At 53.5% G+C, this 26,528-nt stretch overlaps 2 protein-coding genes across 2 annotated transcripts; one reads left to right on the plus strand and one right to left on the minus strand.

The window, feature by feature from the left end:
- Positions 1-754: 754 nt before the first annotated feature.
- LOC308237002 (peptidoglycan recognition protein 3-like) lies at positions 755-9,482 on the minus strand (the record flags this gene model as incomplete). The annotated part of the gene is made up of 8 exons (XM_080647323.1): positions 755-933; positions 1,592-1,710; positions 3,057-3,255; positions 5,601-5,753; positions 6,741-6,859; positions 7,057-7,258; positions 8,155-8,262; positions 9,434-9,482. 8 exons carry the CDS (start codon positions 9,480-9,482, stop codon positions 755-757), a joined length of 1,128 nt encoding a protein of 375 aa, XP_080503449.1.
- Positions 9,483-17,702: 8,220 nt separating this feature from the next.
- Positions 17,703-20,032, plus strand: S100A9 (S100 calcium binding protein A9). Its single transcript, XM_080648431.1, has 3 exons — positions 17,703-17,796; positions 18,165-18,335; positions 19,621-20,032. Exons 2-3 carry the CDS (start codon positions 18,192-18,194, stop codon positions 19,918-19,920), a joined length of 444 nt encoding a protein of 147 aa, XP_080504557.1. The 5' UTR covers positions 17,703-17,796; positions 18,165-18,191; the 3' UTR covers positions 19,921-20,032.
- Positions 20,033-26,528: the final 6,496 nt, after the last annotated feature.

A 26,528-nucleotide genomic window follows, 5' to 3' on the forward strand; every position in this document is an offset into this window, starting at 1 on the left:
TGTAAAATGGGGGGGCGGGTTTATCCAGGTTAGTGTTCTATTCTGGAACCAAAGAAAAGTTCATTTGGCATCATTTGGTTTTTCAAGCTTGCGATTGTGAAACACAACTGACAAGATGAGCTCTAGACACACACACACACACACACACACACACACACACACACAGGCGCACACAGGCGCACACACCCTGGCAGGGGTGCCCTGACACCTGCCGAACCTGTGGCCCCGCAGGCTCCCCCCTGCTCATATCAAGGTTAGCGTTCAGCCTGCTCTCACCAGCCTGCGCCAAACTCCCCCAGGGCAGCTGAGACTGGTGCCCAGGAAGGCAAATCCTTCCATCCACAGGAGAGTTGTAGCAACAAGAGTAACAAGGGTAACAATACCTCCGCTGACTTTAATGAAACCACTATTACAGGCCAACTGAAAATTCTAAGACCCTAACACATTTAATTCACTTCATCCTCATAACAACCCTCTGGGGCGGGGTGGGTGGGCGGGCAGGTGTTAGTGTGAACACACTTTAAATGACTAAGGGGACCTGGGCAGGGTCTCTTTACACGAATGAGGCAGAAGAGGCAACAGCAAGGCTATGTGCTGAGTTTACTTTGACTGTGTCTTTAAGACCAATAAAAAGTACATAACTTTGAGGGGACAGTATTGCAGACCATGCAGTGTTGTTGGTTTGAGGAGGCCTTGCTGAGTGCTGATGGAGGTGGAGCGTTCACGGTTTCCTTGTCCAAAGCCTGTCGGGCCCTCACTGTTTGAAGTGAGGCCAGCTGCTGATGATGTTGTACAAAGCCTTCCCAGGAGACAGGATCTGGCTCACATCACTGTGGCCCACTAGCAGGTAGTTGGGAGCCAAGTGCCCCTGGTCCACCGCACACTGGATCAGGCTCTGGGCCGCCTCCAGCGCTGCGGCATTGGGTGGCTTTTCTGCAAAGCACATACCCCACCAATCATCAGAGCCTCAAGGTTACTTGCTTAGGACAGGGGCAAGCATCTGCATTCCAGCCTCCCTGTCCCCCCGCACCTCCACCACCACACACACACCATAGCCAACAAATGCACATCATCTGTGGCAGCCAGGCCCAGAGAGAAAACAGGGTCACTGTGTTCCCGGATTCCTCTTTGCAGAGCTTCTTCTGGAAGGTTCCGAACTGCGCTGGGTGAGAACCGCAGCACAGCACACCACCTCTCCACAGGCTCCGCGAGGCAGACAGGGCACCCCTGACTGTCCACACTCTGCCATAGCAGGCAGTGATGCTCCTCAACATTGTTGCCATGGTTATCAAGGAAGAGGATGCATTTGCTGACTGAGCCATGTAAGTACCAAAGTTTGCAAAAGATTATGTTCTTAGGCATGGTTATAAAGACAGATGGAACTGGGAATGGGGATGGGTGGATTTGGGGGAAGCTTTCTGCCTGGGAGGGACTCCTGGGTGACCTGCATCCTGTATTGATTGAGTCCCTGAAAGCTAAAATGTACCCCACATTGTCAGGCACCACAAGGTTGCCTTTTCCCGCATGCTCCCCAGACATTCCACAGGAGGCTTCCTCGCCCGAACCCCTCCGCCCCATGCTCACGCCTTACCTACAAAGTTGCCTATGAAGGCAATTCCTAGGGCAATATCGTTGTATCCATAGGTGTGAGAGCCTTGGATATTCCAGCCAACGCCTTCATACACACCGCCATCCTGGCCCACCAGGAAGCTAGGAGTGGGCAAAGAAAAACGGAGAAAGTCACTCTGGGAAGAAGAATTGGCTTCATATACTCCTTGAATCATTCATTCATTCTCCCATTCATTTATCACATGTTGACTGAACATTTCTTATGTGCCAATGTGCACAAAGAAAAAACAGAGAAACAAAAACAAAAAGACAATCACAATCTCTGAACTGGAGAAGGGAGGTCAAACCGTGACAAGCAATAATAACAGCCACTTCAGTCCCCCACTGTGATATGGCCTTTCGCCCCACAATGCCATGGAATCTGACCTCCCCAAGGTGACCAGTGACCGCCTCGACACTAGTACAATGGGAACATGTTTTTGTTCCAGGTTACACTGACTCTCTTCTTGACATGTTCTCTTCCTTGAAACTTTGCAAAAGCTGTTGTGATTAAGTCATAGATGAATGATTGCAATTTGTCATCTTCTCACCTTACATCCCTTCTATGAAATTCCAAGGCATCTTCTATTTAGTTTCTGCTATTCCATTAGCTCAATGTGTTTTTCATGATAGACCAGGCATTAAAGGAACCAAAAGAGAACATTCTGATTTCGCTTTCTCTCTTCAAGTAGATATGGTACTAGAGGCCCAGTGCACGAATGTGTGCACAGGTGGGGTCTGGCCAGCCTGCCCTGATTGGGGTGGGAGGGGGCCAATTGGGGGCTGGCCTGGCCAGGGGGAGGGGCTGCGGGAGGTTGGCCAGCCGCCCCTGCCCCCAAGTGGGGGGGCAATTGGGGGCCGGGCAGGCTGGGGGGAGGGGCCACAGGAGGTTGGCTGGCTGCAGTGCACATCATAGTGACCAGTTGTTCCGGTCATTCCGGTTGCTTGGCTTTTATATATAGAGATTGCTTTCCCAGTTGTAGAGATGAGGCTAAAGAGGCCCAGAGAGGTTAAAAGCTCCCATGTGTGTAAAATGGAGTAACAGTACCAGAGGCATGGCAGGGTTCTCACATCAGAGGGAGCGTGTTGGGGTTGGGCCAGATGGAGGAAGAGGCTGAGCAGGGCCTGTGTCCCTCAGTGTTGGAAGGGGTTACATAAAAAAGGCACCACCCTTCAGTGGTCTTCCCTGAGGGTCTCACAGTTTTGCTTTATCACTATTGCTCCTAATGTCTTCTTTTCAATCTTCCCTAGAGGAGACTATTCCCAGGAGAGAGAGCTAACCCATAGCTATGTCTGAATGATAGTCCAGAGTCTTGCACAAATAAAAGACGCTGCCTTATGTAAAGCACCTGGTACAAAGGAAGGGCTCAGTAATGCCGGTTCCTCCCCCAGCCTTCCTTCCTGTAGCCTTGAGGAGGAGGGTTCACATTGCCACGGATCCCACTTACTGATATCCAATGTCACAGAAGTTCAGTCTGTCCATATGGTAGGACTGTATGTCGCGGACGCGAGTCTGACAGTCCATGGATGTGTTGCAGGTTGTCCCAGCCGTGTGGATGATGATGACATATTTGGCTGGGAGGCTCATTTGAGGGCAATATGTCTCTCTGGCTTCCCAAGCTGACCGTGGGATGATGCTGGGGCAAGCTGTGGTGAGATGAAAAACCAAGACCATGGATGGGTGGAGGTGGTAGAGGGCACAGAAGGGATAAAAGGTGATGGAAAAAAGCAATTTAAATTAAATTTGAAACAACAACAACAAAAACAACAACAACCAAGGCCATGGGAATGCTCCTGTGCCCACACGTGGACAATCACACCACTGCAGGCTGGGTGGCTCCCCGGTCTCCCCACCCTCTGGGACCATGGGAATATCTTAACATGCATTCAGCAGCGGGGTGTGTGTGTGTGTGGGGGGGGAGGGGGCTCTGGGAAAGGCCACACAAGGGATTGTCTGGGTCAAGGGGCTACAGCCAATGGACAGAGGCAAAAATCTACAGGTTCTGATTACAACTATGGAAATTGGTGTGTGAGCAGAAGGGGAAGAAATGTTGATCGTAGAGTCATGGCCATTTCATTTAAAAGACAAAGTGTACCTCCCTGCTTGAATATGCACTGCAAATATATGCAGGTGTTTGTGCTTTTTATGTAACAGGACCAATATGCAGAAATCAGTGTCTCTGAACTGATCACATGTATATGAAAGTATTTTGAAATCTATAAAGAACTACAAATGTGAAAAGATTATCATTACTGAAGATAGCATTTGTCTGCAAGCAAGATAAACTTTATTTAGAGATGTACAATTAAAAAAATAATAAACATATCCTTGTCCTGGCTGGGTGGCTCCGTTGGTTAGAGTGTCGGCCCAAATGTGGAAAGGTTGGGGGTTTGATTCCCAATCAGGACACACACCTAGGTTGTGGGTTTGATCCCAGGTCAGGACGCATATGGGAGGCAACCAATCGATGTTTTGCTCTCTCAATCAATCAATAAATCAATCAATACAAACATATCCTTGAGTGAAGAGTAATGTCCTATATAATAAAAGCCTAATATGCTAAGTGTCCAGTCATCCAGCCGGCCATTCAACCAATCAAAGCACAATATGCTAATGATATGCTAAGGCCACTCAACCACTTGCTATGACATGCACTGACCACCAAGGGGCAGATGCTCCGACCGGTAGGTTAGTTTGCTGCTGGGGTCTGGCCGATCGGGACTGAGTGAGACAGGCCGGACACTCCCTGGAGCCCTCATGCAGTCCCTCCCCAGCTGGCCAGCTTCCCCCATCACTCTCCGGCCCCAATCATGCACTGGTGGGGTCCCTCAGAGATATATATATATATATTTGAGTCCAAGGAAAGATCCACTCTAGCAGAGAGTGTGCTAAGCTATTGAAAGCGCTTATTAATTGTACTGGTTTCAGGCTGCTGCTTGCTCATTCCAAAATAGGTTGTGATTTTTAATTACCCAGTTTCTTGAAATATTCACTCTGATGTCAGCATAATCTGTGAAGTCAGGTTTTTTCCAACCCTGTGGTCATGTTGCAGGTTGGCTGAGTTTTGCATTTAGAAAGGTGTGTGTGTGTGTGTGTGTGTGTGTGTGTGTGTGTGTGTACTCACGTAGTATACACAAATATATATATACACTAGAGGCCCGTTGCAGGAAGATTCCTGAAAGAACAGGGCTTCCTGCGGCCTGAGCAAAGCCCTCCCAGGCAGGCTTCCCTCCCGCTGCTGCCACCCTGTGCTTTCCCTTCCCTCCTGCCGCTGCCCCCGACCCCACACTTTCCCTCCTGCTACTGTCACCCCCCACCCCCACACTTTCCCTCCTGCAGCCGCTGCTGCCACTGCTGCTGCCCCGTGCTTTCCCTCCCGCTGCCACCACCGGCCCGCTTTCCGCTTTCCCCCCTTCTTCCTTCTATGCTATCTTCAGTCTTCACTTTGCATCTGCGTATGCAAATTAACCGCCATCTTTGTTGGGTTAATTTGCATACTTGCTCTGATTGGCTGGTGAGTGTAGCAGACTGATGGTCAATTTGCATGTTTCTCTTCTATTAGTGTAGATGTTTATTGCCCCATGACCATGCTTTGTTTTTCTCCATAGCCTTCCTACCACCTGACATCATATGCATTTTGCTTGTCAGTTTCTTCATTTTGGGTCTTTCTTCACTGAAATGTGAAGTTGTCTGTTTTGTTCATGGTTGTATCCTCCGTACCTAGAAGAGTATCTGGTATTCAGGAAATACTAGTACCTGTTGATGGTGTGAAAATGTGTGTACACATACTTGTGTCAAGAATGGCTCCATGGCCATATCATTCCAGTGGGAAGGAGAGGAGGTCGTCAGGAAGGTACCCTCTCAGAACTTTCTGGGTCTTGGCATGAGGTGTTCTGGGTCCCAAGAAATCAATGAACACCAACAGGAAAAAAACCTTCCTTCGTGTCTGGGTGTCACTGGGAGGGGGAGGAGGTGGGATGGAGGACCTCACCTTTCCTGGTCATTGCTGGCTGCTGATAGGCCAGGCACATCTCTTCTTTTAAGAGAAGTGGCTGAATATACCAGGGTGACAGGTGTCCCTTCTGGATGGCATAGAAGATCAGGTCCTCTGCGGCCGATAAGGCAGCTGGGCTGGGACTGTTGCCTGAAAGAGGATGTCATGGATCACCGAACTGTCAGCAAGAAACTCCAATCTGGTCTAGGTCTGGAGGGAGGGTGAGGTTACCACCTGAGCCTGGATAAGATGGATGGGAAGAGAGGAAACTGGTCCAGGAGCTAGGACAGCGGTACTAAGAGGCAAAGAACTACTTGCACAGCTGTTGGAGGCCAAGTTTGAGACCTCTTTCAAGGGCCAAACTAAGACTTTTATCCACTCCATCTCTAGGTGGAAGAGTTGGGAGGCAACAAAATCTACATGCAAAGAGAGGCCCACCTGACCAAGTCAGGCACACCTAGCATGGAGGAAAGTGTGACAGCCCTTACTTAGCAGCTCCCACAATCATGCATTGTGGCACCTGCTCTTTTCACCCGTTCACTCATATAACTCTCACAGAAACACCTCTGCGGTCCATGCTGTGATTAGCCCCAGTGCGCAGAGGAGCATCCCAGCCGGTGCCCGTTATTTACCTACTGGCTCTTCACTCCACCCAGCCCTGTGCTCCCCTCTGGTTTGCAGGGGGCTAAACACCTACAAAACACATTTCTCAGACTTCCTTGCCTGCCTGCTTCTGGGTGGGTCCTCCCAAAGGGAGCCACTGGAGGAAGAGAGAAGCCTTGCTTTCCTGCCTCTGTGCAGGCTCAGTGTCACACAACCTCAGACACCGAGTTGTTGGCAACATTGTGAGCTCACCAGTGGCGACAGCAACCTCACAGAGAAGAGGATGAGGACACAAAGCACGCCATGCCATAGAGTCCCAGCGAGGAAAGGACTTCAAGAGAGGGTGATGGAGGTTGAAAAGACAGGCGTGTGGGGAATGTTTGAGATCTTGCTCCCCAGCAGAGGTGGTCAGTTTGGCTCAAATAAATTCTATAAATATTTTTTAAAAAAGAGAAAGAAAAGAAAGGAGTGGAGACAATGGAGCAAAGGAAGAGAGTATAGAGAACTCTCCAGCAGAGGGTCCAAGACCGTTACCTTCCTTGGCGCCAAAGAAGGCGAGGCCCAGGGAGACGTTGTTGTAGCCCTGGGTGTGCAGGCCTTGGATATTCCAGCCGACACCTTCATACACCCTGCCGTCGTCCCCAATCAGGAAGCTGCCAGGCAAGGACACGTGGATTGAATGGCAAATACCGGTAACCGGAACCCTCTCACCCATCCTCAGAAGGAGGGGCAGCTGTGTTTTAACATCTTGTACTTATTTTATTTAAAGCAACAATAAAGGGAAGATGGGAGAAGAAAGAAGAGTTGGTCAGAGTCTCTTTTACTAGGGTAACCTGAGTGTGGCTCTTACTTGTAGGCCATGTCGCACCAGCCTTTGGTGTAGACAGAATGGGACTGAAGGCCCCGTAGCTTCTCGCTGCAAACGTTCTGCTCCTGGCACTCCATGCCCGTGAGCTGCTGTGTGATGACATAGGCCACAGGTGGGGTCAGCTGGGCCCAGCAAGTCAGAGATCTCGCTCCCCATTCCTTGCGGGAAACAATGGTGGGGACATCTGCAGAGGGAACGAAAGGATGGCATGCTGCAGCTCCTACCCAGTTCCCCTGGCCCGCTGCCCACGCCACCCTCATCCTCCCAACTCAGGGCCTCTCCTGCCCTATGATGGTGGGACAGGCCATGGGGTAGGCCTTCACCACCCACAGCCTCCCCTTCGCATCTCCATAGTCTGTTTAGGCTAAAAAAATTCCCCATCGGACTCTGTATTCAGCTGGAAGTCAGGTTGCCTTGTTCTCCCAACACTGGCTTCTTGTGCTTCCCTAGAGGTTATCCACCCTTAACTCCTCTCTGGCTGGCTTCACCCTCCGCCTGCAGAAAGCAGCCCCAGCACCACTCGCACCCAACCCGGTCCTGAGCTGCCTTCTCTTAAAGACCTCACGTGGATGCCTAGGGTGTGCTGTCCTCACTGGCACTGCCCGTGTCTCTGATTGTGACTTCGGTCTGTCCCTCCCCCACAAGGTGACTCTCAGAAAAGTCCACCACTGTCCTCAAACTGGGGAACCCCGGGTCCAGAGCGCTAGGAAGCCCCATGAGCGTCAGGTATGTAGCTTTCTCTCTTTCAAATGAAAAGTCACTGTGGGCAGGGCTGTGAGAGGCCCACTGGACCCCCAGGTCCCCTGAGGCTCCATGTCTGTGTCCATCTTGGGGACTCCAGGAGCTCTCTGAGGGGCAGGGGGTCTCCACCCTACTGCTGAGAACTGGGGACAGGGCCTTGTCTCTTCCCCAGGTCTTCTCTCCTGCCCGGACCTCCCCTTTGCCTGAGGGCTCAAGTCCATCCATGGTACTCCTTGGCAAATGCCTCTCTTGGGACTCCACCCCACCCACTCACCAGCGGCAGTGAAGTCCTGAGAAACATTCCCCGAAGAAGCCCCAGTCAACCCCAAATCAGCTCACCATTGCGACCCTTGCGAATGAGCTGTGAGATACCCACAAACAGGTCCACAAGCCGCTCTGACACTTCTCTGGCTTGGGTTTCATTCCAGGAGAACTGAGGGGAATACCCTACAAAGGAACATTGTGCTTGGTGCTGGTCCTCAGAGAACACCTGGACCACCCCAGAGGCATGGGCTCTGCCCCCTACCCAGCACCCTCTTCCCCCCTCAACCTTCCACAGCCTCTCAGTCTCCCCAAGTCCCCTGACTTCCTCCAGGAAACAAGGCAGAAATGCTTCAGGCCTCACCCTGCCTCAGCCTCTCACATCTGCCCCAGTGAGGCCTTCAGGTTCTCACCCTCCCTAACCCTCCCCTATTCCAGGGGCTCTGCAGCCTCTGTATCTCCTTATCTGAGCGGCTCAGCCTTTGCCCATTCACCTGCTTACCTATTAATACATCAGAATCTCACACACCAAAATAGTCATCATCATTTTGAGCGAACACACACACATTCACACACAACCTATTGGTCCAGGCAAGGTTCTTGAAATACAGAAAATTTCCAACCGCTGTGACTTCCCTCACAAACTAGATGTTTTAGATAGGATTAATTGAGGGTTAGTCATTAAAAACATGCCTCATCCCCCTCTGCCTGGCCAGCATCTGAGATCATAGGAACAATAACCACTAGAACCAGCAATGTCACCAACATCACCTCCCACAGGCCAGCTCTGAAGGTTACAAAGCATTTTCAAGGGCACTATCAGATTTGTGGCTTGAAACAACTTTATAAGATAAGCAAAGCAAATTACTCCTTCTACACAGATGAGCAACTAAAGCTCGGAGAAATTAAATTACTTGTCTAAGATGATACAGGTTTTAAGCCATGGACTTGGATTCTGACCCAAGCTGTCTGGCTCCATAGCCATGTTCATAACCACGACACTCTGCAGCCTCCCCAAAGTTGTCAGACGACCATGGACAGATGCCCTTGTCACTGCCACAGTGTGGCCTTTTCTCTGTCTATAAGACAAGGTCAGTAAGGGTCTCCTTCAAGGCTGAGATCCTGCTCTTTTATAAAGTCACACCCATGACCATGACACTGAAGATGAGGTGTGCTGGGCAGGCTGGGGAGACTGAGAACTAGAGCCCATCTCAGCAGGGAGGAGGGACCAGCGCTGAGCTCGAAAGGGGAACATAGGACTGGTGGGCAAGAGTGATAAGCCTGGAGAGGACAATTTGCAAGTGAAACCAGCTGGGGCTTATGCCAAAAGCACTTCTGACCCAATGAAGAAACTTACCCCAGGCCTGGAGACTCAGAGCTGAGAAGACAAGCAGCCACAGCAGCATCCCCACGTGGTCCCGGAACACCAATGAGAAGATTGTGGACCACGGCCCTGGGAGAGACATTGACAATTAATCCAACGTGCTCACTCTTCAAATGGGGTACACCAGTGGTCGGCAAACTAATTAGTCAACAGAGCGGCAAACCGCGGCTCGAGAGCCACATGTGGCTCGCGCGCTGTAGTTTGCCGACCACTGGCGTACACCATTGCATGGTGCCCTGTCTGCCTCCCAGGCCAGCACCTGGCCAGGCTTTTCATGGTCCCAACACAGTGCCTGACCTTCAACTGGAGCTCAGGAAAGGTGAGGGCACCAATACCTCTGTCTAGCCACCACCCTCACCCACCACCTTAGACCCTGGGAGCTTCTGATGCCCCAGGGGAGCACAGTGCCTCATCTTAGGCCTTCCAGTATAGACAATAACAGCTTCTAAAACTCGTTAGTGGCTGTGTAGATGTTTTAACATCTAGTTCTGTGATTTTATATTTAACTAGAGGCCCGGTGCATGGATTCGTGTACCAGTGGGTCCCTCAGCCTGGCCTGCGCCCTCTCTCAATCTGGGACCCTTCAAGGGGTGTAGTAGTGCACCAAGTGGCAGGTGGCCTGGGAGGAGCCCAAGCCTGGGCTGGGCTCCACGCCGCTCCTGCTCATTCTGGCCCCACTGCGCCTGCCACGGCTCGGTAGCACGGCTGGGGAGGTGGGAGAGGCTCATGCTGCCACAGCTGCACTTGCCAGCTGTAAGCCCAGCGTCTGGCGCTGGTTGGTCAGCTGAGCAGCGCTTCCGCTGTGGGAGTGCACTGACCACCAGGGGGCAGCTCCTGCATTGAGTGTCTACCCCCTGGTGGTCAGTGCATGTCATAGCAACCGATCATTTGGTTGTTCGGTCGCTTAGGCTTTTACATAAAAGTTCCTATAAAATCTTATTAACCCCACTTTTATAAGTGAACACAATGAGGCTCAGAAGCAGTAAGCTATAAGTAGGGGTAGGACTGGCTTCATCTCTAGCTCTATTTAAGAGTCATAGGTATGGGGTACTTCACCCAAAAAAATTCGGACAGATGCTAATGACAGTAACAATTACCACTTACTGATCATATCCTATGTCCCAGGTATTTTGTAAAGACTCCACAGACATTCCATTAAATTTCCTCAGAGTGCCCTACAATACCCACTCTTACCAACAGGAAACTGGGCCTCAGAAAAGGAGGCAAGTGAGACATAATGCATAAAGATTCAGGGCTAGAGAGAAAGAGAAGAAATTGGGTAGTGGTAAGCCCAGGACCCACAGCCAATAGAGAAATTTTTTTTTTAGGAGAAAGAATTCAAGAGGGGAGGGAGATCAAGGCAACTCTCTTCAATCTGTTAACATTTTAACCTGATAGAGTCCAGGCCCTTCCAAGAGAAAATACTCACACCCACACAGAAATACCTGGGGTCCCATGCAGGTCAGGGTGCAGGCAGCTCACCCCTCATTGGCTGGCAGCTCTTCTCTTTCAGGCTTGGCCTCTGCCCTGCCCTCCTTCAGCAGCTGCCTCCTCTGCCCTTCACTCTCCCTTCACTAGTGGGCTCTCCTTCTGGGAAGGGAGCCTGGGGCTCTGGCCTCCCAGAGAGGAGGAAAGCTGGGTCGCTATAAAAGGTGGAGAGAAGGGCAGAGTTCTGAGGCTCCAAGCCTGCTCCCTCCACAGCACTGAGAAGGACTGGAGAAGCCAGACTCGGGCTGAGAGAAGGGACCCGCCCTGTGAATAAGCCAGGTGCCTCCTCCCTGGGAAAGAGCAAGATTGCCCAAGCTCCCTGCGCTCCTTCCTCACCCCAGCCCTCAGGAAGCCGGCCACCTGGGGATGCCCATGGCCCTGGGAGTCCTGTCCCACATCTGGGAACTTCCTGCCCTGTGTGTGGATCATGAAATGGGTCAGCATTTGGAAATGAGAATAACTCAGTGAATCATTACTTCCCAAGTGACCATCCTTGAAGTTACAAAGCCATGCTTGGATAAAGGACCTGTTCACATTTCATGATAAACCAAAGGATTCTAATCTGACAGAGTACAAAGAGTTCATTGATATGGTTTCAAATGCCACATTGCAGCTAACGTTTAAGAAACCTCCGCTTGTTGAGTTTGGGTGAATTATTAAAAAAATAATACCCATGATGATATTTAAAGATTATTAATATATTTCTCCATTCTCCAACTACTTATCTGTGTGAGGCTGGATTTTCTTTCTATTTCCAATCTAAACAAATATACAACACATTGAATGCAGAAATGGATATGAGAATCCAACGATCTTATTTTAAGCCATATATTGAAGAGGTGTGCAAAAAAATTTTTATTTATGTCCCTCACTGGCTTTTTTTGAAAAAATATAATTATTTTGTATTTAAAAAATTAAAAATGTGTTACTATAAATTGGGTTTACTAATACTATTTTAGGTGAATTAATAAGTATTTTAAAATGATAAATTTATAAATATTAATAAACGTAACCTACAGAGACAAAAGCTTTCTGAGATACACAAGTGCAAAAAAGTCTTGAGAACAAAGATTGAGAACCCAGGCCAAAAATTGGCACAAGCTGTCGTGATGCAGGAAGGCCACAAGGGGGCAGCACGCACTCTGGGAATAGCGTAGGAATCTCCTCCATCTCCCTGTCTCCATCACACCTCCCACTTCCTTCCTCTTCCTCTTCCTCCTCCTCCTCCTCCTCCTCCTCCTCCTCCTCCTCCTCCTCCTCCTCCTCTTCCTCCTCCTCCTCCAAAGGCCGGCAATTGAAACGCCAACATGGTAAAGTGTGGGAGAGCCCTTCGTTGTCTCTACAGGGCTGTATACTTCAAAGGGATTCCCAAGAGGCAGAGGGAGCCAACAGCAGACACTGAGATACTCGCCAGAAACTTCTGGAAGTGTTGGAGAGTGGGAATATTTGAGCATGCTTACTACTACCATTCCAGAGAGGCCGTGGACTATGCCCCAGATAGAGTTGTCAGTGCTGACACCAGGCCAGGCCTTGAGATACCGTCTCATAGCCCCTTCCCAGCACATAGGCCTTCTTTCATAGAACACTGTCAGCTTTCTGAAGAACAGGATGACCCTGTGAATAACATGGTCGTCAATGGCATGATCCTGACGTTGCTTAGGAAAAACTGTTTTGTCTTGGGTTACTTGCTCTGCAAAAACAGGATGTGGTTAATGTGCATAAAAGTGGTCCCACACAAAGGGTAGGGGCTGCTCTCTGGACTCCCTGCGTGGAGAAAGGCAGAGCAGTGGCCGGCCAGCTAATAAAGGCTCCCTAAATTTTAATTTGGTCTGGACTCCAGTGGTCATTCACTCGCGCACACTCCACAACAGAAGGACCTGGAACCTCAGGGACATCATGAGGACAAAGACTAGGTTCCGAGAGATATAGGGCAGCAAGGAGGAAGGCAGGGGCTACAGGAAGAGTCAGCAGGTTGAGTACAGCTGGAAGGGCCCCAGGCTCCACTGCCCTGTGGGGAGGGGGGCCTGCCTTCACCAGCTGGGGAGCAGCAGGTGAGCCCCCAGGCCTGCAGCATTCATGGGGCCCACCAAGGTCCCATGGGAACCTGCCGTCAGCGCTAGACAGTACCCAAAGGCCAGCCAACCCACCTCCACCCTGAGTGGGTAAGAAAACAGGCCCCGACATGGAAATAGCTTCCAGAGCCCACCCAGCAAGTCAGGCAGAGTTAGGACTGGCACCCAGCTCCCAGCCCCTCAGTCCACGCTGAGCTTTCAGCCAGCGTCCCTCCCATAGCCTAGAGGCAGAGCCCGGGGAAGGCCCATGGGGTGCCCGGCATTACACCCCCTTGTAACATCTGCTATAAGATGGACAACTCAGAAGGGGCAAAACTTCCTGAAGGACAACAGCAGGGGCTCAGGGAGGGAGAAGGGGCAAGGTGGGGGAAGGGGCGTGGGGAGGGAGAAGGGGTGTAGGGAGGGGAAGGGGGACGGGAAGGGAGAAGGGATGTGGGGAAGGAAAGGGGTGTGGGGAGGGAAAAGGAGTGTGGGGAGGGAAAGGGGTGTGAGAGGGGAAGGGACTCGGGGAGGGAGAAGGGGTGTGGGGAGGGAAAGGGGTGTGAGAGGAGAAGGGACTCGGGGAGGGAGAAGGGGCACAAGTGGGGGAAGGGGCGCGGGGAGGGAGAAGGGGTGTGAGAGGGAGAAGGAGTGTGGGGAGGGAGAAGGGGTGTGGGGAGGGAAAGCAATGTGGGAGGGGAAGGGGTGCAATGGTTGGTGTGGGGTTACAGCAGCTTTGTCTGCTCATTTGTACACTGATTTGTTCTTAACACAGCCAAGGCAGCCATGCCTTTCCTCCCAGTGGTAGCCTCAAGAGTCACTGTCCAGAACCAGGAATATTGCCCCAATTTATGCCCTAGCAGGAGGTGCCGTGTTTCCCCTCTTTTTACCACCCCTAATTCCAACCTCTGGCCTGGGACTGCAGCGAGAAGGCCAGGTGGGGGTGGGCTGGGGCACTTACTGATGGAGCCAACAGCAGCCTGCCTGATCAGGACCTCCACGGCTCAGCCCTGGCCTCCCCTGAGCCTGGGCTAGCCTGGAACCCTGGAGCCTGCTGTGGCCTTCAGATGAGGGAACCCACTGCCCACAGGAGATCCCGTCTATTTGAAAGCCCTGCCCAACTGCTCCCTGCCACCAGCTGCTGCTCCTGTTCTCCCCGCCCACCCTCACTTTCCTTTCATCCTGGATCAACACTGTACGGTTACAGCCCACGACACTGCAGAGTCACAGGGCAACAGAGCACTGTTCTTTCATGCTCCCTCCTTTCTTCCTGTGGCCGTGTGCTCCTGCATGTATTCACTCAGCAAACGTTCATCCAGTACCCACCCCGCCGGGCCCTGCCCTGGGACCACAGTGGTGAGTCAGGCCACAGAGCGGGGATGACAAGGCCTCCCAGGCTGAGCGGAGGTTACACACCGCCCGCCTGCATCACGCTCTGTCCACCATACACCATGCTTCCTTGTCAATGTCCTATTTTCCTTTAAAACCGGTTGACAAATTTTATAAGCAGGAGTTGTCACATAAAATTCCCATTTCCTGGACCTTCGGTAGGTCCAGCAACACCTGTTCCCATTTCCCAGGTGGCCACCGTGGCCTGAGGCTGTGGACCAGCTGTCCTTCATTCCGAAGGCTCCCACTCACCACAGTCTCCACCCCGCCCTAGTGTCAGTTGCCACAGCCGCCCTACAGGTGGTGCTGTTGATGTTCTCAGGCCCAGCCAGCCTCACCAGCTTCCTCTGGGTACCTTGTCCCTGCAAGCTGTCCGAGAGCCTTGGTCAAGAGGGAAACTTACTTCAATAGAGACAGCAGAGGGCGCTGTGGGCGCACAGAGGAGAGGCGCCCAGGTACCTGCTGGGATTGCCAGAAACAAGATTTCCTGACAGCCTGAGGAGAGAAGGTTCCTCGCTGCAGTGTGCGCTTCCTCCATCAGCTCAAACGATAGAGGGCCAGCCCCATTAGAGAAATCCCCTGAAATTTCCATAGACGTACTCCTGGGCCAGACTTGCACTGTTCACTCATTCACCGATGATTAACACATTCATTCAAGCATGCATTCAGCAAACATTGATTAAATACAAGCACAGTGCCATGCCCCAACCTTAGCTCTTGGGAGTTTAAATGTGATTAGGAATTCGGGTGTAAGATTATGCCTCCCCCAGGTATTGTGACTCACTTACCAAGTCCCCCAGCATCTGGCATTAGTATCTGGTGCTCAACAGATGCTTGTATGAATGAATGAGATAACTAATAATAACACCTCTAAGGACTGAGTTCTCCCAGCTTTACATGTACTGTTTCAATTCTCAAGATAGGTCCTGTAATTATCTTTTCTTTACTGATAAGAAAATGAAGCACAGAGCGGCTAAGTAAATTGCCTTACGTCACACAGCCGGTCTGAGCTCTAAACAACTATTCCATGTGCCATGTCAGCAGTGCAAGACAGAACATGCTCAGGGCCAAGGGGGGCAGCACATGGGCGGCCTCCGGCTTTCAGAGGGCAGTGTGGCCAGGAGGGGCCTGGCGGTGAGAGCAGGCTTCAAGAGAATCCGACAAAACGACTCCTGGAGGTGGACGAGGGGAGCCTACCTTCCCCGATGAAAGGGGAGAGGCTGGAAGGTCCTTACAGTGGGTTCTCCAGACACACTTCTTGGGTCGAGGGGTAGGGGTGCCAGTGAGGACATGACCCTTCAGCAAATGTGAAGTCTCCCTGTGCCAAGCCCTGGAGGACATGAACATGAATGCGAATTCGCCTGAGGATCTACAGGCAGTGATCAGACAGGGGCAGGATTTGCAAATACCTTCACTCCAGGAAAGGAAGTGCTGAGAGCCAGGAGTGGGGTGGGAGTGATTGACCCAGCAAAGAGACTGTTTCCCATTGGGAGGAACAGAGCTGCTTCCTGGACCAGGTAGCATTGAACTGAGCCCTGCAGGGTGGGCAGGACTGAAACCGGACGTCAGTGTCCGAGTCCAGTGTCCGAGCTACCTGTCACCACCCAGCCAAAGAGCAGAGACAGGGATTGGAGTACAGGTGCACATTTAATATCAGGTGCCAGATATCAAGGAAGGTGACTGGTAAAAACCCTAACATCCACCTTCCTTGTAAGCTTGTTAGGAGAAAGCTTATATAGGGGAATGGGGGGAAGGGAACGTGGATGGGAGGGAGTACAGGGGGTTCTGGTGATTTGCAATCTTGGAATTTGAGTCCCTGCGGGGTCTTGGGTCTTGATGAATGTCTTCATTATGGTCCCAGATCAGGATTGTCAGCATTCTGAAACAGGCAAGTGGTGATCCGGTGTGAGTCACCCTGTGTTTCTTTTTTGTGTTTTAAAATATAATTTTATTGATTTCAGAGAGGAAGGGAGAGGGAGAGAGAGATAGAAACATCAATGATGAGAGAGAATCATTGATCAACTGTCTCCTGCACGGCCCCTACTGGGGATCGAGCCCACAACCCAGGCATGTGCCCTTGACTGGAATCGCACTGGTGACCTCCTGGTTCATAGGTCAACACTCAACCACTGGACCACGCTGGCCGGGCTACCCAGGTGTTTCTGAGACCTAATTGATCAGCCTCCACATTCCTGGTGGCCAGGTGTGTAAATTCAGGGCTGGGTTAAAAGTCTGTTTTTGTCTGGTCAACTGACAATTGTAACAAAATCTTCACCAGAACATAAGGTTAAGCATAGACAGTTGATGAATCAATTACACGGTCTGTTAGTAAAAGCGTGGGAAAGAGAGAGGAAGAGAAGAGGAGGAAAAAATAACAATCATGTTTAATTATCCTTGTACCCCTATCAGGACTGCACCCCAGCATGGGGGAAGGGCACACCTGGGGTGAGAGCACCAAAGACAAGGGCCTGGGGGTGCTCATGGACTCTATGGGCCCCAGGGAGGGGGCAGGAGCAGGGGCTGACCAGGCCAGGCAGGACCATTCCTCCCTGGGAGATGGGAGCTACGGGAGGTCTGCAGCTTTGCAACTGGAGGGATAGGCTTGCCCAAGAGGCTACATCAAAACACTTGAGGGTGTGGCTCTCACAATGGGAGCAAGATTTAGAATAATGCTGACAGCCTAAGCCCCAGGAGCTGTCACTGAGACTACAAGAGGGAGGTGTAATCCAATTACCCATAGCCCTGAACCTGGATGTCTGAGCCCAATTCCTGCTGTCACCAACCAGCTATGTGGCCTTGCTCTGACACCTCTCTGGGTGTCAGTTTCTTCATTTGCAATATCAGGAGGTTGACCCCGTACCCCCCCCCCCCCCGCCCCCGTGAATCTAAGACCTCCACTCCAGCCCCTCACCCTGGGGAAGAGCACCAATCCCAGACCCAAGAAGGGGAAGGCTCAGCCATCCTTGTTGGGTTGCCCACTTTGGGGAGGCAGAGTGGGTCCGCCCCCACCCAGGGGTCCTCAGCCCACCACCAGCCCCTGGCTATCAGGTGGGAAGGTGCTCCCTCAACAAGAGGGGGTTGGGGTCAGAGGGAAGGAGGGGTGCAAGAGGACAGGCAGCTTGCTCAGGGAGGGCAGGGGTGGGGTGAAGGGGAAGTGAACTAACCAAGCAACTTCCTCCCCAACCAGCTCCAAGCCCAGGGAAATTCACAAAAATACAGAAGGATCTGTGTGAACATTTCCTGTTCCACCCTAGTCCCCCTTCCTGGCAGCCCAGCTCTGGGTTACCACACTGCTCACCTGTGAAGCAATCTTCCCACTAGAGGGCTGAGTGTCCTGGCCAGGGGAGGCCTATAAATGCTGGGCCCACAAGATGCTGTCAAACCCTTCTGTGTGACTCCTCAGCTTAGGTAAGTGAGCTGCCAACCTCCGTGAGCAGCAGCCTGCCTGCCGAGTCTTTCTTTACGCCTGCTACCAATCTGCCTTTTCAGCCCTCCTCCGGGAAGCCCTCCTTGATTAACCTGCTCAATTTAAAGCTTCCTTCCCATTTTGTTGGAGCCTCCTGCTCTCAAATGCTCTGCTTTTTACAATCTCCAGATATTCTAAAAGTTATTTCTCCCATGTCTGGGTCAAGGTCCTTTCCCAGTTCAATGCCCCTTTCTTTTTCTTCTGTGTCTCCTTCCCTCCTCCGCCCCTCCCTTCATTTCTGCAAGCAGCCAGGAGGAGGTGTCTAGGAAGCCTTTTTCTTCTAAGCACCCGACCCCTTGCTTCTCCTCAGCTCAGAGTACAGGAAGACAAGGACAAAATGTCGCAGTCGCAGATGGAATGCAGCATCGAGACCATCATCAACATTTTCCACCAGTACTCCACGCGCCTGGGGCACCCGGACCGACTGAACCAGAGAGAATTCAAGCAGATGGTGCAGAAGGAGCTGCCTAATTTCCTCAAGGTAGGGCTGGACTCCTGGCCACTATGTGCCGAGAGAAAGTAAGAGAGAAGCTGGGGAGAGTTGGGCTGGGCGGGGGAAAGGCGACTTGTTAGGTGGACAAGAAGGAGACATTTGAGCTGAGACCTGAATGTGTGAGAGGAGGAGCCTTGGCAGAAGCCAGGAGCCTGAGCTCCAGGTGGAGGCCCGAGGGCGCTCTTCGGATCCGGATCTCCCGTAGGAAACAAACCCAGGGCGTGTGCAAAGCCCCGCCCAGCACAGCCTGTACACAGCACTCCGGGCGTGTGATGTACTTGCTGATTAGGCAGTCCTAGGGAAAAGGAGGCTTTGTTCCAGCAGACCTGTTCTGTTTCTTTACACTTTTGGGGAACACAGGCCTGGCGTAGGAAGGGTGGTGCACCTGGGTACCAGTCTCAGGTCCACTCCTGGAGCGATGTCCTGGGGCAGGTGACCAGCCCGCCCTGGAGCCGGCCCCACCTGGTGGGGTGAAGGGTTGCCACAGTAGGAGATGTTAGGGATGCTGACAGCTCCCCATAGGGGGCACCTCAGCAAGCAGGACGCTGGGTCAGGTTAGACCGCAGAAGGTAGTGCTGGCGAGGCTTCCTCTGAGTGAGGCCTGTGCCTGCCCCATCCCCACCCCCTGTGCCGGGGCAGTGACGGGCCAGGAGGGGCAGCTGGGACCTTGCTAATGGGCTGCATAGGAGGAACTGGTCTTCCCCAGGGCGATGGCAAACGTGCAGAAAGAATAGACCGTGCAGAGGCATAGCAGGAGGGAAGGGCCTGCGAGATGAGCTGGGCACCCCCAGGTTCCGGAGGGGACTTAGCTGCCATGCCCCAGCCAGCGAGTGGCATAGCTGGGACTCGCCGGAGCTCGCTCTGCCTGGGATCCTCCCCTCCCCTTGCCCTCCTCTGTGCACATGTTACCTCACCTTGGGTCAATGGAGCACCCACACTGCTCCCTGTCCCTCCACAAGGGCCCAATCATCTTGTTTTCCTCAGGTGCTTCCTGCTACACAGGGTGAAATGAGTGTCGCTAATTTGTAACCATGAGAGGGAAGGGAGAGGCAAGGCAGGGAGTGGCCGGGCGAGTGGACAGGAGTGCAGGGAGGGGACGAGACGGGCTCTGAGTCAGCCCTGGGCGGTGTGCGGGATAACTGGAAAGTAAACGGCGCCCCGTCAACGGTCATTTTTAATTGGGGGTTGAGGCCCAGAAGCCAGGTTTCCCAGTGCTGCCTGCCTCTGGCCCTGGCCACCCCCAGCCCTGACCACCCTGTCTCCCAACCTGCAGAAGGAGAGGAAGGACGAAGCAGCCATCAAGGACATCATGGAGGACCTGGACACAAGCGGAGACAAGGACCTGAGCTTCGAGGAGTTCATCACCCTGGTGGGCAGGCTGACGGAGGCGTCCCATGAGCAGATGCACAAGGACACCCCCAAAGGGCACGGCCACACCCACGGGCCGGGCTTCGGGGCGGCTGGCCGCAACCCCTGCAAAACCCAGGGTGGCAACCAGAGTGGCGGCCACGGCCACGGCCACAGCCATGACGGCCACGGCCACAGCCATGACGGCCACGGCCACAGCCACTAACCAGGAGGCAGACCACCCTGTCCCTCCCAACCGGGGCCCCAGGCTGTGCGCACAGCTGAGGCGGGGCCTGAGCTTCAAGGCCGGGGGTTAGATGAATAAAGAGTTCCTCCAAGCCCGTGCTCCGTGTGCTCCTTCCACCCCTCAGCACCTGTCCTTCCCGGGGCTCTGGGTCACACTCCATGCCCCTTCCCGGGGCGGAGCCCCTTCATTCAGCCCCTTCGTTCGCAGTAACGAGAGAAGAAGCCTCAAGAACGCGGTCCTGTTCTGAGTCCCTGGCGCTCGCCTCCCTGACCATTTTCTCGCCTCTGACCTCGGGCCCTGCTGTCAGGGCCTAGTGACCCCAGCCCAGCTCAGGACTTCCCTGTGCAAACTGTCAAATTGGCCCTGGCCACCACAGAAAGCGAAAAGGGGGCACCCCATCCCCTCGACATGCCAGCCGCCACCACACCACCCACCCAGCCACAGCCCCTTCACCAAGGTGCCCACACTGCCGTCTCTCTTCTGCTGGGGCCTGGTGCCTCCGGGAGCTTCAGACAGGCCCTGGACAGGCTGAGTCTGAGGAGAGCCCTGGAGTTTGGGCATTGGAGACAGGGCCAGGTTGGGGGTGTCTGTCCACAAATGAAGGTCTGAGTCCGCGGGAGCAGTTGGTGTCTCTTGAATGAGGGGTCTCTCCTCTTCCCCGTGGACACTGGGGCAGGTGTGCACGTGGGTGAAAGTCGGGGAGCCCAGCCCATGCCCAGGAGTCCCGTGAGGAGGTTGGACACTGGGTCCAGCGAGCCTGTCGGGCCTGAAGATTCTGGTTCCAAGCCCGAGAGCAAACTAACCCCCCCCCCCCTCCGCCCCGAGGTGGCCAGGTTCCTGCAGCCCCAGGTCAGCAGGGCACTTCTCTGCAAAACCCGTAGTGGAGCCTGGCTCCCCGCGTCTGCCCTCCGCAGCCTCCAGACCCACCCGCTCACTTCAGAGACTCCTCTGCCACCCTCCCTGCCCTGTGGCCTGAGAGCCAGCCTGAGTCCCTTCCCAGTTCATCTCCAGGCTGGGGGCGCCTTCCAAAGACCACAGCCCAGACCAAGGTGTCTGCCTGCCCCGACCTTCCACAGAGAAAAGACGGACAGCATTGGGGTTGGGGAGAAAGATCGACAGGCATCCATCCCCCGTGTTACCATGAAGAAAGCGAGGTGCGGAGTGGGGAGGGACCCGTCCAAAGTCCTACAGTGGTGGAGCTGGCCGAGACAGTGCAGAGAGGAAGGGCCTGCAACCATCTTCTCCCCAGGCTCATCTCCCAGCTCGTCCCGGGCACTGAGCGTGAAGAAAGGAGCTGGGGTCGGATGGCAGATGGCAGCTCTCCACTCGGCCGGGCTGCAGCGGGCCAGGCCCACCCTGCTCTAGGGCCCAGGGGCCTCTGCCGTGGGGTACAGAGGCTCCTGCTGCGGGGCAGAGGGTGTTTCCAGCACTGCTCCAGGCTGTGAGCTGGGGGAACCGTTTAGAAGCCCCCCGTTCCTTCCCTGCCTGACTTGGAGACCTGACAACCGGAGACACTCAGCTTCTGAGGGGGCTACTCAGCCACTCTCCTGCCCGCACAGGGGTCACCCCTCGGCCTGCAGCTTGGTAGGAGGAAGAGAACCGCCTGGGAGCTAGAGGCCTGGCTTCCATCAGTGGCTTTGCCAGGACGCCATGCTTCGGGTAGAGTAGGGTAGGATAGGGTAGGGGAGGGAAGGAGAAGAGGAAAAGGTAGGGTAGAGTAGGGTCAGGGTTAGGGCAATGGTCGGCGAACTCATTAGTCAACAGAGCGGCAAACTGCAGCTCGTGAGCCGCATGTGGCTTGCGAGCCGCAGTTTGCCGACCACTGGGTTAGGGTAAAGTACGGGAGAGTATGGTAGGGGAGAAGAGGAAGGGGAGGGCTGGTGAGGGTAGGTTAAGGTAGGGAAGGGGAGGATAGGGTAGGGTAGAGTAGGGTAGGGTAGGGAGCAAGAGAGGGGGAGAAGAGGGGAGGGAAAGGGGCAGGGGCAGGGGCTGGGAGGGGAGGGGAATGCCCCATAAACATGTGACTGCCTCCCACTAGACTGTGAACTCCAAGTTGGTGCCATCTGGCTTATTCTCTGTTTCATCATCAGCACCTGGAGGGAGTGATGGCTGGTACATAGCAGCTTCTCAACAAATATTGACTGTACAGAATTCAGTGGTTCTCAACCTTTCTAATGCCGCGACCCTTTAATACAGTTCCTCATGTTGTGGTGACCCCCAACTATAAAATTATTTTCGTTGCTACTTCACAACTGTAATTTTGCTACTGTTATGAATCGTAATGTAAATATCTGTGTTTTCCGATGGTGGCTCTACAGCCTAAGACCTCTACAACCTGTCACAACCCACAGGTTGAGAATTGCTAGCAGGGTCGCCTAAGACCATCAGAAAACACAGATATTTATATTACGATTCATAACAGTAGCAAAATTACAGTTGTGAAGTAGCAACGAAAATAATTTTATGGTTGGGGGTCACCACAACATGAGGAACTGTATTAAAGGGTCATGGCATTAGAAAGGTTGAGAACCACTGGTACAGATGTTCTCAGATTTCTGGAATGTTCCATGTTCTCTTCTCCGGGAAGGGTGTGGAGAATGGAGGGTTGTATTGAATTCACAGATGGAAGATTTCTGGGTGTCCTCGAGGATTCAAACCGGCAGGTAGGGGCAGCAGGTGGGGGGGCTTGAAGCCCCCTCCCAGCTGTGTTCCGTCACACCAGCCCTCATCTGCTTCACACTAGAAGTTCTGTTTGAAGAAAGGGATTTGTCTGGAGAAGAAGTTGGCAAATTGCTGATGTAAGCCAGCCTGCCCCACCCCATGCTGGAGTGATTCTCCACAACATCCCTGCCAAGTGGTTGGCGGGGCCCTGCCCACATCGCTCCAGGGAAGGGAGTTCCCTTTTGGCACTGCCACTTAGAAAGTCTGTCCTTGCACTGAGTCCGAACCTGTTTCCCCGTGCCTGCTGGGCATGAACGCCGCTTCCCTCCCCACCCACGGGGGCACAGAAAAGCCCTCACCCTTTCATCCACGTAGCCGCCCGTCCACGGTCCACGTCTTCAAAACACTTCCCTTCCTGGCACCCAGCCTTTCTCTGGCCTCCGCTCCTTTGCACCAGGACTGCCCTCCCCACCCTGGGGTCTCTGCGTCACTATCTCCATGACGACTTCCCTGACCAGCCCCCTTCCTTGAGCATATAGAGCCTTCTACCCCTGCACTTCCAATATGGAATTGGAGCCCCTTATCAGCAAGTCTGACGAGCCCTGAAGGCAAGGACTATGGCTCATTGGCAGCATATCCCAGGGGCCAGCAGGGAGCAAGCTGCCAGTGAGCCTTACTGAGTGAAGGTGGGTGGTCCGAGGCCTGATGGAGCTGGAGGGTGAGGTAGGGACAGCTTTGGGCATTAGGGGCATGCCCACGTGGGACCTAAAGGCTGGATGACAGGGGACAGAGTTCTAGAAGCCAAGTTCTCCCTTTGCCTCGTTTCTCTGCTAGCTCATTCTGAGAGTAGGAGATTGTTCTAGACCCAGGGGAAGGCCTGGCAGCAAGCCACTTTACACAGCCCCGTGGGGTTTTCCTTAAGCATGTTTAAGAGAGCTGGTCACGGTGAGTTAGCCCCTTCCATCCCATGAGCCCCTCCCATTCCAAGAAAACTGGTTCTGTGGAGTAGAGGAGAGCTGGCCTCTTCCCTGAGATAGGGAGCAAGAGTGTCAGGGTCAAGGTTAAGGTTCCGCCCTAGGTGAGAATGGGTGGCTACCCCTGGGGTTTTGAGAATGCATCCTTTGGGAAATAAGAACTTTGGGGTCTCCCTGGCATCACCATTTCTGAGGAACAGAGAACCTGTCATCAGAGGACCTTGCTTCCCTTCGCTGTGGAACCTGAACTTCTGGATGGCTTTTGGGAGGGATGAGGAAGCAACAGTGGAGGCCTAAGCTGCCGGACTCTGCCCAGACACTCCGGGGCCTGGGCGATGCTCCCGGAACTAGGGGACAGATGACTGAGCACATCACTCACTGGTTGGTCCACTCATTCACTCACTCAACAGGCGCTAATCGTGGGCTCACTGTATGTCAGGTGCTATAATGGTCAGAGGGGCCCCAAGGTGAATAAGGCTTCGTCCTGTCGATAGGGGACTCCCAGGCCTGCAGGACAGCTCCTCAAATAAGTCTGACACAGAAGAGGAAAGACCAGAGAGGTGAGAAGTTCCCTGAGACTTTGAGGTGGGAAGGCTGTCCTTCATCTGGGCTAGAGAGGTAAAAGGCAACGATTAGAGTAGCTTCAAGCATGGGGGCAGCAGGTGTCCCCCCAAAACCATGCAGGTGCTTGAGACAGAGGAGAACATGTGTGCACGGGCCTGAAAGTGGGCAGAGGTGGGGTCTGGGCAGGAATGAGGAGCCTCAGGTTCGAGAGGAAGAGGAAGAGGAAAGTGGGCAGATGCTAGGCCACAGCAAGAGAAGGAGGGCAGGCTGAAACCGGTTTGGCTCAGTGGATAGAGCGTCGGCCTGCGGACTCAAGGGTCCTGGGTTCGATTCTGGTCAAGGGCATGTACCTTGGTTGCGGGCACATCCCCAGTGGGAGGTGTGCAGGAGGCAGCTGATCGATGTTTCTCTCTCATCGATGTTTCTAACTCTCTATCCCTCTCCCTTCCTCTCTGTAAAAAATCAATAAAATATATTTAAAAAAAAAAAAGAGAGAAGGAGGGCAGGAGCAGTGGGGGGTTTAGGGAGGGAATGATATGATCATTAGCGTTTAGAAGAGTCTCCCTGTGGGGTGTGGATTTGGGGTGGGAATGAGACCAACAGCAGAAAGCACAGGAGGGGGCTGCACCATCATCCAGGGGGCACTTCTCAGAGAAGATGGATTCAGCGGGGACCTCCAATACCCCAGGCCCCATCCCAACTAGGGGTCCATGCCCCACAACCCCTGGAGGATAAAGAAGATCATTTCGTGCTGTTTCCCAAGACCTTGCCTCAGCTTTCACCAGCCCGCTGAGGCAATCTTACACAATCCTGACTCTGAAACAAACTCCAGAAAGCAACCTCAGTGTCCTGCCCTGCCTCCCAGCAGTTGCTGAAAACTTACACTTTAGAAAGCCCGTGTCATGGATTTTGACATGCCCATGGCCAAAGTGACAACAGGACTGACACAACTGGTTGCTTAAGTTCTGTTGCCTCTTGGGGTTCAGGCCTGAAATAATCCCTCCACCCCAAGTCTTCCATCAGATCCTGGGCCAGATTGGACCCCAGTCTCCCTCTCCCTACCCCCAATCCCCTGCCCTCAAAGTATCACAGACCCCTCCCATCCACAGGAGGAGGGATGATTGATATGATTGACAACTGGAGGAGATCATTCTGGCTCTGTGCGGAGGAGGGATGGGGACCAGTCTGAGGGCTGCTGTGGACTAACGGAGCCTTAACTTTGCATCCTCAACGAGCCCTCCTCAATCTCACGGGGCAACAGACACCAAGCAGATACGTTCAATATTATGCTGTGGGGAACCGAAAAGCGAAGGTGGGTGATGAGCAGACACCCTGGTAGCGCAGAGCAGGTGTTTCTGATGCCTTCTTGGCTGGGCTGCAGGCCGGTGCGGGGGGGGGGGGGGGGGGGCGGGGGGAGAAGATACAGGAAGGGTGAGGAAGCTTCCTCCGGTTGATGTCAAGGTGAGATTTGCAAGGGCAGAACATGAACTTCTCTGTGCCCAGAGCTGTTAGGTAACGAGAGAAATCAGAGACACACAGGAAGTTGGGTTTTTACAGCCTAGTTTGCTTTCTCCCAACCTTTGGAGACTTTTTATTGGCCACGTTAAATGCTGAGTCCCAGCTGTCCTCGCTCCAGGGGCTCTGTAGCCATCCCACTGAATCCCGAGCTTCTGATTTCCGAGGCCCCACACCCAGGTGGGCTGGGCTTGCGGTGTGCCAGTGGCCTGCCAGAACCGTTTTTCTGAAGGGCAAGGTGGGGTACACATTGCACCCTAGAGAGTGGCACTGGTGTCCCCCATGCACACTGACGCCCTTGCCCAGAGGACGCCGACAGACTAACGGTTGTCGCAGGAGCCCAGCAGCTTGACAGGCAGGCAAGCCCCGGGGTCCCCAAGCTGAAAACTACTCTGGATGGGAATGTGAGGGTGTGTGAGTGGGAGGGCTCCCTGGAGGAGGGCACATTTGGGTGGGGTCTTTGTGGACAAGCAGGAGTTCCAGAGCTACAGAAGGGCCCAGCAGCCTGGCGCTAGCGCAGAGCAGACACTTGACAATGTTTGTGAGTGAACGGATGGAGGGCACCCAGACCAGAGAACACCAGGACACCGGGTACAAATCCGCGAAGTCTGACAGTTCACGGGGAACCGGGAGAATGTTCTGGAACGGCTGCAGACTGGCCAGGAGCCTGGTGGTGAGGTGCAGGAGAGGACAGGCCCGTGTCCGCGGCCCCGTGGTTCTAGCGGTCTTCGTGTCCGTGGCTTGCTTCGCGGTACCTGCCTTCGTCAGGGGACGAGGCTGTGCCTTTTCATGGAGGGACTCGATGTCACCTCATCCAAGCTTTGCACGTTAGAGAGGGAAAGACTGAGGGCCAGAGGAGGGAGAGGTCACTTG

The sequence above is a fragment of the Plecotus auritus genome (assembly GCF_963455305.1).
Source record: "Plecotus auritus genome assembly, chromosome: 12".
Taxonomy (NCBI): Eukaryota; Metazoa; Chordata; class Mammalia; order Chiroptera; family Vespertilionidae; genus Plecotus; species Plecotus auritus.